Source organism: Hypanus sabinus, chromosome 9 (assembly GCF_030144855.1).
Source record: "Hypanus sabinus isolate sHypSab1 chromosome 9, sHypSab1.hap1, whole genome shotgun sequence".
NCBI lineage: Eukaryota > Metazoa > Chordata > Chondrichthyes > Myliobatiformes > Dasyatidae > Hypanus > Hypanus sabinus.
The window spans coordinates 76,991,286-77,012,691 of NC_082714.1; the positions used below are offsets into that span (position 1 = coordinate 76,991,286).

At 42.9% G+C, this 21,406-nt stretch overlaps 2 protein-coding genes and 1 long non-coding RNA gene across 11 annotated transcripts in view; 1 reads left to right on the top strand and 2 right to left on the bottom strand.

Moving 5' to 3' along the window:
- The window catches only part of gatad2b (GATA zinc finger domain containing 2B), a 142,347-nt gene that overhangs the window by 86,461 nt on the left and 34,480 nt on the right, over positions 1–21,406 (top strand). For 4 of the 8 annotated variants that reach the window (XM_059979947.1, XM_059979943.1, XM_059979946.1 and 1 more), the window contains 3 exons: positions 4,212–4,544; positions 13,776–13,905; positions 17,995–18,126. In XM_059979947.1, coding sequence (XP_059835930.1) covers positions 4,216–4,544; positions 13,776–13,905; positions 17,995–18,126 — 591 coding nt within the window. In that variant the 5' untranslated portion in view covers positions 4,212–4,215. Of the gene's footprint in view, positions 1–2,047; positions 2,206–4,211; positions 4,545–13,775; positions 13,906–17,994; positions 18,127–21,406 lie in introns of all 8 variants that reach the window. The other 4 variants (XM_059979951.1, XM_059979945.1, XM_059979948.1 and 1 more) reach the window with 3 other exon arrangements.
- LOC132399505 (general transcription factor II-I repeat domain-containing protein 2A-like) lies at positions 6,425–13,762 on the bottom strand. Of its 2 annotated transcripts, none has more exons than XM_059979953.1 (2): positions 9,724–13,762; positions 6,425–7,547 (listed from the first exon to the last, which is right to left on the bottom strand). In XM_059979953.1, the coding sequence occupies exon 1, from the start codon at positions 11,660–11,662 to the stop codon at positions 9,965–9,967; it is 1,698 nt and encodes a 565-aa protein (XP_059835936.1). In that variant the 5' UTR covers positions 11,663–13,762; the 3' UTR covers positions 6,425–7,547; positions 9,724–9,964. The 2 variants fall into 2 exon arrangements, with proteins under 2 accessions (XP_059835936.1, XP_059835935.1); XM_059979952.1 differs by having other exon boundaries at positions 6,425–9,639.
- LOC132399506 (uncharacterized) overlaps positions 18,140–21,406 on the bottom strand; it is a 76,585-nt gene continuing 73,318 nt past the window's right edge. The window contains exon 3 of the long non-coding RNA XR_009514011.1: positions 18,140–20,002. This is a non-coding gene — a long non-coding RNA (uncharacterized LOC132399506). The remainder of the gene's footprint in view (positions 20,003–21,406) is intronic.

Genomic DNA, 21,406 nt, shown 5'->3' on the forward strand with positions numbered 1-21,406 from the left:
TCCAGATGAGTGCTTGAATATTAACCAAACCATTAACTCAAAACAATCCTGTAATCACTCCTCTGCCTTCTGCAACTACCTCTTTGTTGTCCTAATCTCTGGGGCTCTGCTTTTTAACCTCCTACCTGTAGGCAGGTAGGAGAAGGACAGCCAAGCAATTTGATTTACCAAAATGCTGTCTGGGTATGGAGCACTAGGTATTCATTGTCTTAGTGTCACAGTGGTCTAGTGTGTTGGGACCTCTTATGCTACAGTTTACATGCTGATGGTAATTGGGCAGGAATTATTTCTTGAAATGAGTCGGAATGGGCTGTTTCTTGTTTGTAAGTGACATTGTGTGGTGTTATGAATGCTTGATTATAGTTGTAGGTATGTATGTAAGCTGTGGTCAAGATCATGGATGAGAACTCCCTTGATAAATAGAACAGACAGCATTTAATTATCAAGAGTTCAAGGTCGGGGGAAACACTAGTTCGACAGAACCACCATGTCGGAACACCAACAAGAGTTAACCATAAAAAAAACCACCTCCTTTTGCCTTTCCTGAGTTAACAGTTCAGTCCATTTTGTGAATGGAGAATCCTTCTGGTTAGACTGCTGAATCTGGGAACCCGGACAAAGCCAGCTTCAATCAAGCATACAATTGAGCAGACTCTCAGTTGCCTCTGATACAGCTTGCCCTCAGGTCCTCTGTTTTGTTCTCCAGTGACTGCACATTTGCCAGCAAGATGCTGGGTAGAGGAGGCCTCATCCCCTGCATTTCAGCCTGGCTTAGACTCCCCTCTCCTGCCTCACTTCCAGCCATAGTAATGAACCTCACAGGTGCCATACCTGACTGGTCCAGGTTCCTCAGTTGATCTTGAGGTATGAAGATCATTGAGTTGATTTAAAAGTCCATTGCTTGGAGGGAAGTTACATGCTGCAGATTGCAGTGGAAGTCATTCAAAAGAGGTATATTTAAGAGAAATTTTGGAACAATTTTCTGCAGGCCACGGATGATTCCCAGTGCCAACTTAGTCCAAACAGTATATGTCAGTGTGCCTGCTCCTCATTCAACAAGGGGGTTGAGTGGGATCATTTGCCTGCAAGAGCTGCATTGCCTGTTAATGTAAGAATCAGAACTCTGACTCTTCAGAGCCACTGAGATTCTGTCGTAATGAGGCAGTTAGTTGGCATGCAACAGCTTCCAGAAACAGTTATGAGGAGTCCATAAGACAAGGGAGCAGCATTAGGCCATTCAGCCCATAAAGTCTTCTTCACCATTCGATCATGGCTGATTTATTTTCCCTCTCAACCTTTTTCTCCTGCCTTCTCTTCATAACATTGACACCCTTCTCAAGTTTGCGAAGACAGTCTGAATGTTCCATATAGTCACTTCTGAGACTATATTCTGTTGAAAGATGAGACAAAAATCTAACTTTTTGGCTGAAATGCACATTGCTGTGTTTGGAGGGAAAAGGGCACTGCACACCAACACCAAAACTTCATCCCAATTGTGAGGCATGGTGGAAGGAGCATTCTGGTTTAGGGCTGCTTGCTGCCTCAGGGCTTGGACAGCTTGCAATCGTTGAGGGAACAATGAATTCAAAATCATTACATTTTACAGGAGAACGTCAAGGTAGCGGTCCATCACCTGAAGCTTAATAGAAGTTGGATGATACAACACGACAATGATCCAAAACATGAGTAAATCAATAACAGAGTGGTTTTAAAAAAAGAAAATTCATGTTTTGAAATGGGGAAGTCAGAGTCCAGACCTTAACCCAAATGAGATGCTGTGGCATGAACTGAAGAGGGCTGTTCATGAAAGTTATCCCAGAAATGGAGGAATAGTCTGAAAGTTCCTCCAAGATGATGTACAGGACTGATCAACAGGTGCTGGAAACGTTTGGTTGAAGTTATTGCTGTACAAGGTGGTCATACCAGTTACTGAAAGCAAAGGTTCTTTTCCAACTAATACATGTAATATTGGATCATTTTTCTCAATAAATAAATGAACAAGTATAATGTTTTTTGTTATTTATTTAATTGTGTTATCTTTATCTAGTTTTAGGACTTGTGTGAAGATGTGATCTGTGAAAATAGTGAGGTGGTGTTAATAGTATCCTGAACCATTCAAAACTCTGATGCCAGATGGGAAAACCCATTCCCAGTGGGTCTCCACGCTCCTGTACTTCCTCCCTGATGGTAATGATGTGCCAGATGGTGAGGGTCTTTAATGATGGCTATTACCTCCTTGAGTTGTTGAAATCCTGCCATTCCTGCTTCCTCCAACCTAGAAGATCTAGAAGCATTGGATCTAGAATTGGCTTGGCCGTAAAGGACAGAGGGTAGCAGTATCAGTATTCCACAGGGGATCAATGTTGGGGTGGCCCCACCCCCACACACACACACAAAAACACGCGCGCGCACTCACACACACACACACACACACACACACACACACACACACACACACACACACACACACACACACACACACACACACACACACACACACACACACACACACACACACACACACACACACACACACACACACACATACACACACACACACACACACACACACACACACACACACACACACACCCCCCCCAACCTTTATTATGTACCTTCTGTACCAAATAAAGTGGCTGTTGACTGTATGTTCCTAGTCTTCTGCTTCTGCCGGCCATCCACTTCAAGGTTCAATGTGTTGTTATTCAGATATGTTCTTCTACACACCACTGTTGTATAATGTGATTATTTGAATTTCTGCCATCTTACTGTCAGCTTTCACCAATCTGGCCGTTCTCCTTTGATCTCTCTCATTTACAAGGTGTTTTCACCCAAAGAACTACCGTTTACTGGATGTTTTCTTTTGTTTTTCACACCATTCTTTATAAACTCTTAGAGACTGTTGTGCATGAAAATCCCAGGAGATCAGCAGTTTCTGACATACTCAAACTACTCCATCTGGCACCAACAATCATTCCACAGTTGAAGTCACTTAGATCACATTTCTTCCTCATTCTGATGTTTGGTATGAACAACAACTGAACTTCCTGACCATGCCTGGATGCTTTTGTGCATCGAGTTGCTGCTGCATAACTGGTTGATAAGACATTTGTGTAAATGAGCTGGTGTACAGGTGTACCTAATAAAGTGGCCACTGAATTCATATGTGATTTGGACAAAAGTGTAGGTTGGCTAGTGAGTATTGTTGCAGGTGACACAAAAATTGCTGTCATTGAAGAAGGATGTCAAAGGATATAGATCAGTTACTGATATGGGAGGAGAAATGGCAGATTGAGTTTAATCGGGGCAAGTGCGAGGTATTAAACTTTTGTGTATGAAATGTAAGGGAATGTTTACTGTACTGTAAATTGTAGGACACTTAACAGCTTTGATGTATGCTGGGATCTTGGGGTCCAAATCCATATCCATAGCTCTCTGAAAGTAGATAGGACAGTAAAGAAGGTGGATGGCATGTCTGTTGTCATTGGTTGGGGAACTGAATGTAAGAGTCAGGAAGTCACGTTGCAGTGAATATAACTATAATTAGACCACATTTGGAGTTTTGTATGGAGCTCTGGTTGATCCATTACAGAAAGGATGCAGGGACATTGGAAAGGGTGCAGAAGTTGTTCACCAGGATGCTTCCTGGATTAGAGGAACAAGTTGGACAAACTTGAAATTGTTTCCTCTGGAGTAGCCGAGGCTGAAGGGAAACTTGTTATAGCTTTATAAAATTATAAGAGCCCTGATAGGTTGTCAGTCTTTGTCCTGTTATGGAAATGTCAAATACTAGAGGATATAGGTTTAAGGTGCAGGGGTGGGGTGTGGGGCAGAGATCTGTGGCACTGGCTATTGGTGGTGCAGAAAGCAGACACAGTAAAGGAGGACCCTGCATAGGTAGGTGGTTTGGTTTAGTTTGGCACCATGGTTAACACAGACATGCTGTGCTGTACTGTTCCATGTAGCCCAACAAACTTAACAATTCTAGCCTCCGCTGGCATCCTAGAACTTTATTGCCTCTCAATTGCAACCCTTCAAATGCTTGGATTGCCTCAGAAACAATGAGATGTCTGGAGGAAGGTTTTGACTATGTCCAATATTTCCTCAGCTGACATTTCTGGAGGATCCATGGAATCATTGTCTGTGCTTGTATGTAAATAAATTGGTGCCTCAGCCCTGAAATTAACCCTGTGCCCTTGTTCTCCCCACAGCAGGATGGATCGAATGACGGACGACGCCTTGAGGCTCCACCTGTTGAAACGGGGGCTGGACCGGGCGGAGGAGCGCGATGATCTGGTGGCCAAGCGGCTGAAGGTAGAAGGGCATGAAGCCATGGAGCGGCTGAAGATGCTGGCCCTGCTGAAGAGGAAGGACCTGGCAGGCCCTGAAGTGGCCCAGGACCTGGGGGCCAAGCCTGAGCATCAGAAGGCGGGTGAGGAGAAGATGAACGGCAGCTTGAAGCCTCGGCCTGAACTTCGCAATGTTAGCAAAGCAGGGAAGGAGAACATGGGAGATGAGCCCGTTGACATGAGCGCACACAAGAGGTACTGTGTCATTGTGGGGAGTGGGGGAGGCAGTCAGACCAGGGAACTTAACCCAATTTCCCTCGGGATCAATAAAGTATGTCTGTCTTTCATTCCCTATCAAACTCCAGTTTTATTGCCCTATCTCACATACTATCTCACCACCCCATTTTCTGTCACTCACATTTCTCTCACTCATGTCCTCCTTACCCCTCTCTCTCCATCTTCCTCCCACTTCCTTTCCCTCTTGTCCCTCCCACCCTCCCCCTCACCCTCTTGTCACACCTTTCCTCTTCCTCTCTTTCTCCTCTCCCCTTGTCACCCCTTCCCTCTCCCCATCCCCTCTCTCCATAGAGATATGGATCAAGTACAGTTTAAAATTGACATGTGGTTGGTGTCACCATGATGTTGCGGGCCAAAGGGCCTGTTCCTGTGTAATGCTGTTCACTGATCTATGAGGTGCATGATCTCACACTTCTCCATATCATTCTCCATTTGCTTAGTTTCTGTCATGTTACTCTGTAGATCCTGCTGTAGAATCACAATGTCCTCATCACGGCCTTCCCTTCCTCAGTAAGACCCCTTGTGTTAACTGGAACTCACTCACTTTTCCCAAGCTGTAATTAACCAGTTGGAAAGAAGGTAGATGTTTGTTTTACTGTTGTGGCATCTTGGAATAGCCAACTAATGTCATGGCCACCAATACTATAAAAATCTTGATCAGGGGCCCTGGCAATCTCCTCCCTTACCTCACAAAGGAGCAAGAGGATACACTTCATCAGGTCCTATGGATTTCCATTACAGTAGTGTAGCGGTTACACTAACCACAATGCTGGTATAGTGCTTGCAACCCAGGTTCAATTCTGCCCTGTCTGTTTCTACATTCTCCCCTTGATTGTGTGGGTTTCCGCTGTGTTAGTAAGTTGTGGGCATGCTATGTTGCCACCAGAAGCATGGTGACACTTGTGAGCTGACCAGCACATATGCGGACTGCATTGGTTGTTGACACAAAAGCATTTCACTGTATCGATATGCCTGTGACAAATAAAGCTAATCTAAATAATCTTTTATCTTCATTGGAGCCACAGGAGACTGCAGGTGCTAGAATCTGGAACAAGGTGCAATCTGCTGGAAGAATTCTGTGGTCCTGGTATAGTGTTTCAAAGTTCCTTTCCTCTCAGATTCTGCTTGAACCACTAAGTTCTTCCAGCAGATTGCTTGTTGCTATGGGGATTTATCCACCGTGAGATTTGGACATTATACAGGAACAGAGGGATGTGGATCATGTGCAAGCAAATGGGATTATTTCAGCTTGGCGTCATTCTCAGCACAGATGTCATGTGCTAAAGGGCCTGTTGCTCTGTGGAACTCTTAGGTCCACCTTTTTAATGAACACGTTCTTCCACATGCGGATCAGAAGATTAATTAGCTCCTATGAAGATAAATGCCAAAAGAATCAAATTTGTGAGCTTCTAGGAAGGAGTGAGAATACCAGAAGAGAAGGGAAGAGGAAACGAGTCTGATGGAATTGTTCTTGGGTATCTCCTCTGTCGTAAGTCACTGGTGCTGTAAACCACATTAGAGACAGTAGAATGTTGATTATGAGAGAGAGCTTTGTGTCACGCATATAAGTAATAGTTTGGAGAGCCAAAGCCAAAGTGAGTGCTTACACTGCCATTGGTGCAGAGCTTCTGTAATTCAGCAATATACCAAATAATAATTCAAAATGTGTCGCTCTGCTGTCTCGCAGAGTGGTTGAGGGTTGCAATGTCCCATCAGTTTTAATGTTTTTAGTAGTGGTTCCCACACAGGGTCAGGGAGTTCAGGCACGTTCCCACACAAGACAGGCTCCAGGTCAGAATTGAACCCCAGGGAGGGTGTGACCGTGAGGCAGGCAGAAACCAGCTCCCTGCTTAGGAGCAGTCTGCTCTTCCACACCCCCTTCGGGCCAGCTGCAGAAATACACTGTAAAGAACAAAACCTGTTCCTTGGTAATGCATACAGAATGCTGGAGGAACTGAGCAGGTCTGACAGCGTCTACAGAGGGGAATAAACAGTCAATGTTTCGGACCAAGACACTTCGTCAGGACTCAGAACAGCAGAGATCTCAGAGGGGGAGCAGTAAGAGAGAATCTCACTGTACTTCTGTGAAGAAAGTAAGAAAGAGTAGGGATACCTTGAAGAGACTTGACAGTGAAGCAGCAAATCAGAGCCACAAGAGATTCTGCAAATGCTGGTAATCTTGAGCACTACATATAAGATGTAACTCTGCAAGTCAAGCAGTATCCATGGAAGGTGAATAAACAGTCAACGTTTTGGGTTGAGACCTTCATCAGAACTGTTTAAAGGTTCAATGGTCCAATTTAATGTCAGAAATGTATACAATATACATACTGAAATGCTTTATCTTTGCAATCATCCATGAAAACAGAGGAGTGCCCAAAGAATGAATGACAGTTTAAAGCTAGAATGCCAAAGTCACTCCCAGATTCCCTCCCCTCCGTGCATAATCAGCAGTGAGCAATAATCCCCCCTCCCCCCACCGGCAAAAAAGGCATCAGCACCTGCCACCAAGCACTCAAGTGTGAGCAAAGCAATAACAAAGACACAGACTTGCAGTTACCCCAAAGACTTCACATTTTACCCAATATACGACATACCACAGGCTCTCTTTCTCCCTAATAAGGGAGAAGGAGGTGTCTCCATTTTCCCAGTTAGCAGGGAGGCATAACAAACAACTCGCTGGTTTATGATGTTAGAAGTCCGTTACGTCGCTTTTTCTGAGTTCTGTGCCTGAAGATCTCAAAGATCCTGTGTCTCCAGGCATACAGCAGCAGATTTACCGACTCCCTCGACGACACCGATCCTTGATCCATCTGTCTCCAGAGCCCTGAGACCCTAGACTTCTAACTCTGAGCCACTCTTAGGCCGAGCCCTAGGCATGCCAAACAATGGCCAGTTATGAAACTCCGAGAGCCAGTCCCAATCCTACAAAGTACCAAAGTCAGCGTCTTCAAAAGAACCCTGAAAGGGAAAAATAAAGATATTAAAGATGGAAATAGTTCAGTCTTTCCATAGATGCTGCCTGACTTGCTGAGTTCCATGCACATACGGTACTGCGAAAAGGTCTTAATGGACCAGTGTACCTACTCAGCACTACCTACTCCTCCATCTATCTTCATATCGTCTGCAAGCTTTGCCACAAAACCATCAATTTAGTTATCTAAATCATTAATAAATAATGTGAGAAACAGCGGTCCCAATACTGACCACTGAGGAACACCACTAGTCACCAGCAACCAACCACAAAAAGCCCCTTTTATCCCCACTTGCTAACTTCTGCCTATCATCCATTCCTCTATCCATGCCAGTACCTTTCCTGTAACACCATATGATTATATCTTGTTAAGCAGCTTTATGTGTGGTACCTTACCAAACACCTTCTGAAAATCCAAGTAAATGACATCCACTGCCTGTCCTTTGTCCATCCTGCTTGTTACTTCCTCAAAAGACTTAACAGATCTGCCAGGCAAGATTTCCCTTTACAGAAACTATGCTGACTTTTGATTTACGGTATTTTATCAAGTACCCCAAAACCTCATCCTAAATAATAGGCTGCAACACTTTCCCAATCACCGAGGTTTAGACTATCTTGCTTATAATTTCCTTTCTTTTGCCTTCTTCCCTTCTTAGAGTGGAGTTGTTGATTTACTCGTGTTTAGGATCATATCTCAGAAAAAGGGTGTGTTGTCATTGGAGAGAGTCCAGAAGGATGATTCCAGGAACGAATTATGAAAAGGTTACCAGATGAAGAGCGTTTGGCAGCTTTGAGTTCATTGAAACCTACCGAACGTTGAAAGGACTAAATAGGGTGATGTGGAGTAGATGTTTTTTTATTTTGGGAGTATCCAGAGCTAGAGGGCACAGCCTCAAAATTGAGGGGTGACCTTTTAGAGCAGAGGTAAGGAAGAATTTTTCAGCCAGAGAGTAGCGAATCTGGGGAATGCTCTACCCAGACTGTGGTGGAGGCCAAGTCATGGGTATATTTAAGATGGAACATGATTGTTTTCTGATTGGTTTGAGCATCAAAGGATATGGTGGGAAGGCAGGTTGTATGGGGTTGAGTTGGATCTGGAATCAGCCATAATGGACTGGCAGAGCAGACTCGATGGGCTGAATGGCCTAATTCTGCTCCTACGTCTTATTGTCTTAGGAGATAGTATACTGAATGAGACAATGGCTTTGTGGTTTGGGAGAACCCAAAGAGTGGTAGTAGATGGTAGCCTGTGACTAGTGGTGTGCGGCAGGGATTGGTGCCAGGTCAGTTATTTTTTGTCATCTATATCAACGGTCTGGATGATAATGTGGTTAAGCAGATTGGCGGATGACCCACGAAGGTAGATCTTACACAGTGTACCATAGGGCACTAAGGAGTGCTGTAGAACAAAGGGGTCCAGGAATACAGGTCCATAATTCATTAAAAGTGGTATCACAGGTAGAAAGAGTTGTAAAGAAAGCTTTTGGCACATTGGCCTTCATAAATCGAAGTATTGAGTACAGAATGTTATGTTGAAGTTGTAGAAGGTGTTGGTGAGGCCTGATTTGGGGTATTGTATGCAATTTAGGTCCCCTACCTGCATGAAAGATATAAGGTTGAAAGAGTACGAAGAAAATTTACAAGCGTGTTGCCAAGGCTGGAGAACCTGAGTTTTAAGAAAGCTTGAATAGGTTAGGGCTGGGGTCGGCAACCTTTACCACTGAAAGAGCCATTTGGACCCGTTTCCCACAGAAAAGAAAACACTGGGAGCCACAAAACCCATTTCACATTTAAAATGAAATAACACTGCATACAACGTTTTTTTTGCCTTTATGCTATGTATAAACAAACTATAATGTGTTGCATTTATGAAATTGATGAACTCCTGCAGAGAAAACGAGATTACATTTCTGCATGCAACAAAAACTTTTTGAACTCCGAACAAAAGACGTTGGGTTGAAGGTTACTTTTAAGTAAAATACTCAATGTCTATTTGAGTCCTTCTTGTATTTATGAAAAACGCCGAACTTAAATTGTCTGCCAGCAGCAAACCAAAAATAACGTCAGCCAGCTGTCAACCTGAAAAATAAAAGTACTATTTCACTGAACAATGAAAAAATTGAATATACATAAAATAATAGGCAATTAAAATATTTATCATACTTGGTTAATGGGATTTCTGCTCCTGGACCTCAGCGCACGGCGTCTGCACATCAGGGCTGGATGACGTCACCTTCATCTTCACACAGGATCGCAAGCTGTCATCTGTGAGGCGTGCACGATGTTTGATTTTAATAAAGTTCATGTTGGAGAACACCTGCTCACATACATATGTGGATCCAAAGATCGACAGGACTCCAAGCGCATACTTTTTAATGTTTACATAAATGTCGGGGATAGCATTCTATGTTTCGAACGCAAGTTTGTCCGGTTTGGGGAGGTTTTCAATATCACTCCATTTGTGATTCTGAGCAAGAACGGCCTTCTGACGGGCAACATCTTCAAGGTCTGCTGTCAAGCGTCTAAACTTGGACACCCATATGTCTTTGTCGGCTATGTCGCCTAGTTCCATCTCAAGATCAGGTTGACTCACACCTGCCAATGCAGTCGTATTCAGTAGGGATGGATCGATGCTTAGGGGAGTGACCGGGAAGGATAATATGTTTTTTACCTCTCTGAACTCACAGAAGCGTTTCCCAAACGATGTTTGCATTGCGATGATTACAGAATGTAAATATTCCGAAATTATCATGTCATGAGCTTGTTTGAACTCTCTCAAATTGGAGAAGTGAGACAATGTGCCTTTCTGTAAATCTCTGTCAAGCACTGTCAACTTGCGCTCGAATGCCAAAACATCCTCCAACATGTGTAGAGCTGTGCGTCCTTTCCCCTGAAGAGCTGTGTTCAGCGTGTTCAGGTGCGCTGTCATGTCTACCATGACGTGTAGCTTTTCCAGCCACTCTGGCTGTTCCAGCTCAGGAAAGGTGAGCCCTTTGCTGCCCAGGAAAGTTTTCACTTCTTCCAGACACGCGACAAAGCGTTTCAGCACCTCCCCTCTTGACAGCCACCGGACTTTGTTGTGTAGCAGGAGATCAGAATATGCGCTTTCCAGCTCGTCCAGTAACAAACGGAATTGACGGTGATTTAAACTTTTTGCCATTATTTTATTGACAATCTGAATGACAACATCCATTACTTCTGTGCATTCCGGAGAAAATGTTTGAGCGCACAGTGCCTCTTGGTGCAAGATGCAGTGAAAAGTCAGCAGCTTTCTGTCCAGCGACTTCTGCAGTAAAACCACAAATCCCTTGTGCGCTCCTGTCATACTTGGTGCCCCATCAGTAGCTACTGACACCAGGTGGGTGGTCTTTATTACTTTGGCTCTTAAACAATTCAAGACAGCCTCACAGATGTCCTCCCCCTGTGTTTGGCCTTTTAGAGGTATCAACTCAATCATTTCTTCCTGTGGCCTGGCAGAGTTTACATACCGGCAGAACAGCACTATTTGTTCAATATCACCTTTGTCTTTAGACTCGTCACAGGCAATCGAGTAGGCCACAGCTGAATTGATGTCTTTAATTTGCTGTCTTGTGATGTCTTCTGCCATTTTTATGGTTCTGTCTTTGACAGTCTTTGCAGAGAGGGGCATATGCCTGATTTTCTGCACAATTTCACTCTTGTTTTTAAAGTCCGTGAATAGATGTTCTGAAATCTTAATGAAAGATTCTTTTATATATTCACCATCTGTAAACTGCTTCCCGTGCCTGACTATTTCCTGAGCGGAAACAAAACTAGCATATGTCGTTGATTTTCCAGACTTCATCCACTTCTTGAAATAATTTTTGCTCAGATCAACTTTCCGCATCAGTTCCGAAACGGCCTTTTTTCTCTCATCTCCATCCAGATATTTTTGAGCAAAGGCTGCGTGTTTATTCTGGAAATGTCTTGCGACTTTTGACTTTTTGTTGTTTGCTAGTTTCTCATTGCATATTAAGCATACCGGTAAACCAGTCTCGTCATCAGTGAAAGCAAATGAATCTGCCCACGTATCAGTAAACGTTCTGTTTTCTTCAGTCACTTTTCTTTTTTTAGAATTCTCCATAGTTAGCCTACCTTGGATCGAAAAATTAAAGAAATCGCGCACTGGCGGGTGTCAGGCATTGGCAGTGGTGACGTATATTAATAGCGACAAAAAACACGTTTTATTTAGATTGCCCAAGATCACCATAATCTTTAAATTTAGAATTACATTTCAAAAACTAACATAAAATACATTTTAATTAAATACTCATCATTTATTTTCCAAAGCCACAGGGAGCCGCAGCACAGAGATGAAAGAGCCGCAGGTTGCCGACCCCTGGGTTAGGGTTTTATTCCTTGGAATATAGAAGATGCAGGGGATATTTAATAGAAATATACACATTTATGACAGTTATAGTTATAGATAGGGTAAATGCAAGCAGACTTTTTCCACTGAGATTGGGTGGGACTAAAACGAGGTCATGGATTAAGAGTGAAATGTGTAAAGTTTAATAGTAACATTGAAGGGAAACATCTTCACTCAGAAGGTTGTGAGAGTATGGAATGAGCTGCCGACACAAATGGTGCATACGAGCTCAATTTCAGCATTTGAGGGAAGCTTAGGTAAATGGATGATAAAGGGTATTGAGGGTTATGTTCCTGGTGCCGGTCAACGGGAGGTTAAAATGGTTTGGCACAGACTAGATGGACTGAAGGGCCTGTTTCTGTGCTGTACTTTTTAATGATTCTAGGTTGACACTTAAAAGTGAGCAGAGCAGGAAGCCAAGCACACAGCCTTGTGGTGCACTTGTGCTGATGGAGATTATGGAAACGCTGTTGCCAACCTGAACTGACTGGGGTTTGTAAGAGAAGAAATCAAGGATCTAGTTGCATAAGGAAGTATTGAGGCCAGAGTCTTGAAGCTTATTGATTAGTAATGAGGGGATGGCAGTATTGTATGCTAAGCCATGTTCATTGAAAGATGTCCTGATGAATGCGTGATTGCTGTCAAGATGTTCCAGGGTTGAGCCAATGGCATCTGCTGTGGACCTGTTGCTCTAGAAGGCAAATTGGAGTGGATCCAAGTTGCTTCTCATACAGGAGTTGCTATCTTTCATCACCAGCCTCTCAAAACACTTCATTACAATGGATGACATAGAGTAATAGAATCAGAGAAGTACAGCACAGAAACAGGCCCTTCAGCCCATCTAGTCCAGGCCTAACCCATTTAGACTGCCTACTCCTATCGACCTGCACTAGGACCATAGTCCTCCCTACTCGAGCTCGCATGCACTACTTGTTGTGGTAGCTCATTCTACACTCTCACAACCCTCAGAGTGAAGAAGTTTCCCTTCATACTCCCCTTAAACTTCTCACCTTTCACCCTTAACCACTGACCTCTAGTTGTATTTTCCACTTTTCCAGTGGAAAAAGGCCTGCTTGCATTTACCCTATCTATACCCCTCATAATTTTGTATACCTTGATTAAATCTCTTCTTAATCTTCTACGTTCTAAAGAATACAGTCCTAACCTATTCAGTCTTTCTTGATAACTCAGAGCCACCAGACACCACAACATCCATGTAATGTATTTTCTGTACTCTTTCAACCTTGTTTACATCTGTCCTGTAGGTAGGTGTCAAAACTGCACATAATACTCAAAATTAGGCCTTACCGACACCTTGACTTCTTTCATTGGAATATAGGAGAATGATGTATATTAAAACATGAGGGGCATAGTACCTAGTCTTTTTTCCAGGGTTGGGACATCAAGAATTAGAGTGTACAAATAAGATGGGAGAGGTTGAATGGGAATCTGAGGGGCAATGTCTTCAATGGAATGAGCTGCCAGAGGAAGTGGTTGAGGCAGGTATATTAAGAACATTTAAAAGGGAATTGGACAGGGACATGGATTGGAAAAATTTAATACAAGGTTCCCAACGTTTTTTATGCCATGGATCAATATGGTTAAGCAAGGGGTTTGTGTGTTCCAGGTTGGGAATGCCTTGCTTAGAGGGATACGGACTAAATGCGAGAAGGTCGACTAACTTAGATGGGAATCTTGGTCAGCATGGGCCAGTTGGGCTGAAGGGCCAGTTTGTGTGCTGTATGATGTGTGGATGGAGAGAGGGTAAGTTGTGTGCGGCCAACAATAGAATATGAGAACGATGAATGTTTGTTCCAATCTATTGCAGTGACGTGGACAGAGAACGCAGCACACCATCACCAGATATCATCGTGCTGTCGGACAATGAGGCCTCCAGCCCTCGTGCCAATGGCCGGTTCGAAGACAGGATCAAAGTGGCAAATCTGGAGATTTTCAAGGTTAGTGACTGGATGGGTGACTGACGTGGCTCCACCCTGTCCCTTAGTGATGCCTTCTTGTGGAAAGTGGAAGATATTTTTAATCTCCACCCCACATTCTGTCCCATCTCAGTGAGTGACACACAGGGATGTGAAAGCACAGCTGAAGATATGGGAAATGACACAAATACTCAGCAGGCAAATCAGCACCTGCAGGACAGAAATAATTAAAGGGTTGTAGGGTGACTCCGAGTAAAATTGAAAGTGCTGTCCGTTTAGTTCCACTCTCAGTTCCTTGAGCACACCACCCCACCCCCCCCCCCCCCACTTCACTTAGGGCCTACCCCTGCCCTGAGCTTTCCCCACAGCTTTCCCTTTTTCAAGTATTTCTCCATTTTTTTCCCCATTGGTCTGCTTGCAGCACTGTGTCAAGCAAATCATACCCAGTCGTAGATAAAGAATCATGTCTCCTTCTCCCACTGCCCTCTCAGCTCCTTCTACATAACCAGAAGATCAGAGTTCATTTACAGTGACTATAAAGGGTGTACATCAGCACGCTTCAACTCCAGCCTGGGCGGACAGTGGGAGATGATAGGATATACCCGCAACGGTGTTGCAGGAGTTAGTGCTGAATCCACACAGTTCAAGCGCCCTGGTTTGATCCTGATCTCTTGTGTGTTTTGCATAACAGAAATGTCTGACTGTATAAGATTGTATATGTGAGAGAGAATATCTGTGTGAAATGGTATGTGTGTTTGTGTATGGTGTGTGTATCTGTAAGAAAGAATGTCTGTGTCTGTGAGATGGTACATGTGTGCGAGAGAGAGAATAAAAGTCTGTCTCTAAGATGGTGTGTGTGTCTGTGAGAAAGAATATCTGTCTATGAGATTGTGTGTGTGAGAGAGAGAGAGAAAATGTGCCTTTGTCTGTGAGTCTGTGTATGAGAGAGAATGTCTGTCTATGAGACTACGTGTGTGTGAGAGAGCAAATACCTGTGTCTATTGGACGGTATGTGTGCGTGAGAGGGAGCTAGAGAGAATGCTTGTGTCTATGGGACTGTGTGTGTGTGTGAGTGAGAGGGGGAATGTATCTATGGAATGGTATGTCTGTCTATGGGATGGTGTGTATGTGAGAGAGAATGTCAATGTATCGATGGGATGGTGTGTGTGTGAGGGAGAATGAATGTCTGTGCCTATGGGATGGTATATGTGTATCTACAGGACTCTATATGTGTGTGAGGGAGAATGTCTATCTCTGTATGAGATGGTACATTTGTTTGTGTGTGTATGGGGGGAATTTGCATGCTTTCCCTGTGACTGCATGGTTTCCTGGGGTGCTCCAGGTCCCTCAGAAATGACATGTGGGATCAGCAAACTAATCCCATGGCCAACATTAGAGCAAGGTCAGTTCTCCCAGTATTCTTGGCCAGGGTTTATATCCCTGATGTCTGGTTATCTGGTCATTTTCTTCATAGAAACTTTCAGATAAGTATTAGCTTTATTTGTCACATGTACATCAAAATTTCATAGCATACAGTGAAATGTGATATTTGAGTCAATGACCAACATAATCCAAAGATATGCCAGAGATGTGCCACGAGTGTCACCATGCTTCCAGCGCCAACATTGTATGCCCAAAACTTACTAACCCTAACCTTTGGAATGTGGAGGAAACCCATTGGGAGAACGTACAAACTCCTGACAGGAATTGAACCCTGATTGCTGGTGCAGTAAAGCATTACACCAACTGCTATAGTACATGCCTCATTGCCTGTCTTATCCTACATTGAAATATAATTTTAAAGATGTCTTGTTGGCCTATTCTAAGTTCCTACAAATGTAAGTTCACAACAGGAGCCTGACCCAGTAGATATGTCATCTCACACAAAAAGCACTAGAAGAATTCAGCAGGTCAGAAAGCTTCTGTGATGAGAGAGATGAAGGGTCCAGACCCAAAAGTCGGCTGTCCATTGTCCTGATTTGCTGAGTCTCCAGCACTCTGCATGTTGCTCCAGATTCCAGCACCAGTAATCTCTCCTGTCTCTATTTGTGATCCCAAGCCTTCTGTTGCCATAGTCTCACATCTCTCTAAACCTTTCCTAACCCTGTAATTATCCAAATACCTTTTAAGGGAGGCTAATACTCCTGTGCAAAGCAGTCATGGATTGGGACTTTGGGGGGGGGGGGGGGCGCGTGTGGTGACAGTATGGAATAGGAATAGGCTGTTGTGACATGGACCACACCCTATAGGTTAGGGTTAGAAACAGGAAATTCACAACAGAAAACTGAGGAATGGCAGAGAGGCAGCTGGGGGAAATGCTGCCTCACTGCTCCCTGTTTCTGTGCAGCTTTCACATTTAGTAAAGTATGTGGATAGAAAAAGTTTTTTAGGGGGTGTGGGTCAAACACAGGCAAAAGGGACCACCGTGGTAAGCGTGGCCAAAATTGGCCAAAGGGCCTGCAACAGTGCTGCATTACTCTGTGACCGCGTGTCCGGTCTGCGTAACTTCAGAAATCCAGGCAGTGCCTGTGCTGACTTTCCACATCATCCCTGCGGGTTTTCACAAAGATGTGTGGCTCAGTTGGTTTATTGATTCACCATAAATTTGCACCCCCTCCCTTGATGTGTGTAGCTGACAAGAGAACAAGGGAACCGGCAGTTGATGGGAAATGAGAATAGGTTGTGTGGCCTCCATGAGAAAATTATTAAAAAGGGAAATTATTATTATAAATAATACATTCTTAGAAAGGAACTATAAGAAAATATTGATAGAGCAATACAGTATAGAAAAGGCCCACCCTACCCATACTAATCATCAGCTACTCTTCTACACCAATCCTGTTCCCAAGCACTTGGTCCAGATCCTTCTCTGCCTTGGTGAACATGTGCTCTTCTCGGTACCTATTGAATGTTGTTTCAGGCAGTATGTGCTAAATTCCAGCCACCCTCCAAATGAAAACATGATACCCTCTGCACCTCTCACACCACCTAGTCTCTGGTATGGGAATCCAAATACAAACTTCTGCTTTGTTACTGCAGCTGAATTATGTGATAGGATGCTGTATAAAAGCCAACTCCTCTCTCACTGTAGTGCTGATCATTGTTCGGGCAGCTACATTGGTAAATAATAAGATTAAATTGGTAATTGGCTTATTGGTTAACATCTACCAAAGTACAGTGAAAAATCTGTCTTTAATACTGCTCATTACATGACTGCGCTGACATAGCATGAAGGAAAACGATAACAGGGTGCAAACTAGTGTAACAGGAACTGGAGTGCAGGTAGACAATAAGGTGAAAGACCATGACGAAGTAGATTGTAAGATTAAGAGTTCATCTTACTGTACTAGAAGACCATTCAATAGTTTTATAATAGCTGGTGCATGCCTTTAGACGTTTGTATCTTCTGCCCGATGGGATGGGAGAGAAGAGAGGATGTCCATGGTGAGTGTGGTCTTTGATTATATTAACTGCTTTCCTGAGGGAGCGAGATGTAGAGAGTCCATGAAGAGGAGACTGAATTCCATGATGGTTGAGCTGTGTCCACAACACTTGGCAGTTTTTAGCAGTCACATGCAAATCAGTTGCCATACGAAGCTGCGAAATATCCAGATAGGTAGTTTTCTGTGGTACATTGATAAAATTTGATGATTGTTAAAGAAGGCATGCAAAATTTATTTGGCCTTCTGATGAAGTAGAGGGGTTGTTGAGCTTTCTTGGCTGTGGTACCTACATGGTTGCACATAAGGCTCATTTCTGGGATATTTTCTGATTATTTTTCCTGGCGATGTGGAAGTGGCTGGCAGATCAGATACTTCTTGTCTATCTCTAATTATGCTTTGAAGATGGTGTTGAGCTGCCACAGTGTGGTGTCAGGAATGCTTGAGTCTTGACTAAAGGTCACTAATCTCCAGGTTAGTTTGGCGCCCGAAGAACAGGGAGCTCTGAGGTGCTGGTGCTCCAGGGCACTTGCCACCCAGATCCTTCCAAGTGACAGAGGTTCTGCTAAATGAACTGTGGTGATTGGTTGTTTCTAGAACTCGGGAATGTGTGGATATATCTACCCCCTCCATCAACCTTCAGAGACTTCATCCTTTTTTCTACTTGCAGGGCAAGGGCCCCGAGGAGCGGCAGATGATCATCAAGCAGCTTCGGGATGAGCTGCGGCTAGAGGAGGCCCGGCTGGTGCTGCTGAAGAAACTCCGCCAGAGCCAGGTGCAGAAGGAGAACGTGGTCCAGAAGGTGAGTTAGGGTAGCCGGTTCCAGCACTAACACGCCTGTGTGACATTGGAGCTCAGTTCCCTGTTTAATCTCTCAGGAAGCAGGTGTAGGGGTATGTATATAGGAAAGTGAGACAGGACAAGTAGTGGGAAGTAGTTCTACATTGCCACCTTCTGAATCCTTCCACTCCAGCAAACAACCAACACCACAGGTGATCAGAACTAATTCAGGGATCATATAAGACCTTAAAACACAGGAGCATAATTGGGCCACTAGCCCTATTGAGTCAGCTCCACCATTCCATCATGGCTGATTTATTATCCCTCTCAACCCCGTTCTCTTGCCCTCTCCCATAACCTTTAATTCCTTTTCTTATCAAGAGCCTGTCACCTGTTGCTCAATGACTTGGATTCCACAGCTGCCTGTAGCAGCAAATTCCACAGATTCACCACCCTCTGGCTAAAGAAATTCCTCTATCTCTGTTCTTGTAATCTGAGGCTGTGCCCTTTGGTGCTAGACTCCCCCCAATAATGGAAACATCTTTTCTTCATTCATTCTGTCTAGTTCTTTCAGTATTCAATAGACTAGGTGTCTTCTATAAATATGCTAAACTACTGGATAATTGATTCTCTGGGTCATGAGCTGTTTTGTTCTATGCTGTCTGGTTCAGAGCTGGAAACAGAGTCAGCACATCAGCCCGCAATATATATTCCCATGGCTGTCGGAGAAGCAATGACCTGGTTGTGGCAACGCCCTGACTCTGGAGTCACTGTCTGCAGAGAGCAGTCAGTCACAGAGCCACAAAGATCAGAGTCCTATCTGAAATGAGCAAGCCATTCATCAGAAGTAGAGAGCTTTAGGAACTAGATGTCCAAAGAAGTGTAGATTCTGCCCTCACCTTTCAAAAATCTGAATAGGTCTGTTATCACTGACGTAGAAATCTACAGCACATTACGGGCCCTTCAGCCCACAATGTTCTGCTGACCATGTAACCTACACTAAAAACTGCCTAGAATTTCCCAAACGCATAGCCCTCTATTATTCTAAGCTCCATGTACCTATCTAAGAGTCTCTTAAAAGACCCTATTGTATCCACCTGTTGACATGAAAAATTTGAATTCCCATTCCAAATCTGACATTTTTGGCCATGGCTTTCCCTACACTGTCATGATAAGGCCAAACTCAAATCAAGGAGCAACACCTCCTATCCCATATGGGTAGCCTCTGGTCTGATGGTATGAGTACTGATTTCTTCAACTTTCAGTAAACACTTCCCCTCCCTCGTTCTCCCTTTTTCCATTCCCCATTCTAGTTACCCTCTCACCCCTTCTCTTCTCACTTGCCCTTCACCTTCTTCTGGTTCCCCTCCTCCTGCCCTTTCTTCCATGGTCCACTGTCTTCTATTAGATTCCTTCCTCTTCCATCTATCCCCTCCCAGCTTCTTTCATCATCTCCCTTTCCCAGACCCACCATTACCTTCACCTGCCTTCTTCTTTTCCCCCCCTCCCCCACTTTCTCATTCTGGCTTCTGCCTCCTCCCTTTCCCATTCTGATGAAGGGTCTCGGTCCAAAACATTGACTATTTATTTCCTTCCATAAGCACTGCCTGACCTACTGAGTTCCTCCAGCATTTTGTTTGTTTTGTGCAACATTTATGCATCTGCAGAATCTCTTTTCAGCAGCAGCACAGTGTGAAATTAACATAAGTTTCAAAATAATAGTGCAAATGAGGAATAGTGTTCATGGATTATTCAGAACTCTGATGGTGGAGGGAAAGAAACCATTGTTAAAGTGTTGAGTGTGGCCTCCTTCCCAATGGTAGTAATGAGAGGGAATGACTCTTGTTGCTACTCAGTTCTGCTCCTATTTCTTCTTTCTTCTTTTTTTCTTTTTCAATCTTTTTATTGAGTTTCATATATAAAAAAAAACATAACATAATAATGAATAGGTTATAAATACATTAGACTTGAAATTAAATTAATAATAGGATAACAATATCCTATTAAAATATCAACAGGAAAACATAGTACATTATCAATCAAGCCTATAATAATTATATGAAAAAAAATAAGAATAATCATCAAAAGAAAAAGAAAAAATTGTAAAAATACAAGCCAAAAATATATATTGAGGAAAAAAATACTAAACTAAACTAACATGGGCAATAATAACAGTTTATTTGTATATGATAGTGCCAAAAGCTCCGGAACTCCATACCAGAACAAGAATAAACAGAGAGAAGGTCTGGGAGAGGTCAAATTAATTCATATGAAAATGTCGAATGAACGGTCCCCAAGTTTCTTCAAATTTAACTGATGAGTCAAAAATAGTGCTTCTAATTTTTTCCAAGCTCAGATAAGAAATAGTTTGAGAGAGCCACTGAAATGTGGTAGGAAGATTTACTTCTTTCCAATTTTGCAATATAGACCTTCTGGCCATTAATGTTACAAAAGCAATCATTCGTCTAATTGAAGGGGAAAACTGATTACCATCCTCATTTGGTATACCAAAAATTACAGTAATAAAAAGAGGTTGTAAATCGATATTCCAAATTGAGGAAATGGTAGCAAATATGTCCTTCCAATAATTATATAAGGTGGGACATGACCAAAACATATGGGTCAATGAAGCCACATCTGAATGACATCTGTCACATTGAGGGTTAATATGAGAGTAGAATCGAGCAAGTTTATCTTTAGACATATGAGCTCTATGTACAATTTTAAATTGTATTAAAGCATGTTTAGCACATATAGAAGAAGAATTAACCATTTGTAAAATTTTTTCCCATTTTTCTATTGATATATTATATTGAAGTTCTTTTTCCCATTCTTGTTTAATTCTACCTGATATTTCTGGTTGTATCTTCATAATCATATTATAAATAAAAGCCACTAATCCCTTCTGATAGGGATTTAAGGTAAAAATCATACCTAAAAAGTCCATTGAAGTTGAATTGGGGAAGGATGGTAGAATTTTATGTAAAAAAATTTCTGATTTGTAGATAGCTAAAAAAGTTAGATTTAGGTAACTCAAATTTGTTGGAAAGTTGGTCGAAAGACATCAAACTACCGTCAAAAAAGAGATCACGAAAGCATTTTATACCTTTCCTTTTCCATATACTAAAAGCTTGATCTGTCAAAGAAGGTTTGAAAAAAAAATTAAGTAAAATAGGGCTATCAAGAGCAAAGTTTTTCAGAGTAAAAAATTTACGAAATTGAAACCAAATTCGTAATGTATGTTTGACAACAGGGTTGGATATCTGTTTATTGAATTTAACTAAATCGGCAGAAAGAGAAGA

Coding starts and splice junctions, on each gene's coding strand:
- LOC132399505 (XM_059979953.1), bottom strand. CDS start 11,662: ATGGAGAATTCTAAAAAAAGAAAAGTGACTGAAGAAAACAGAACGTTT.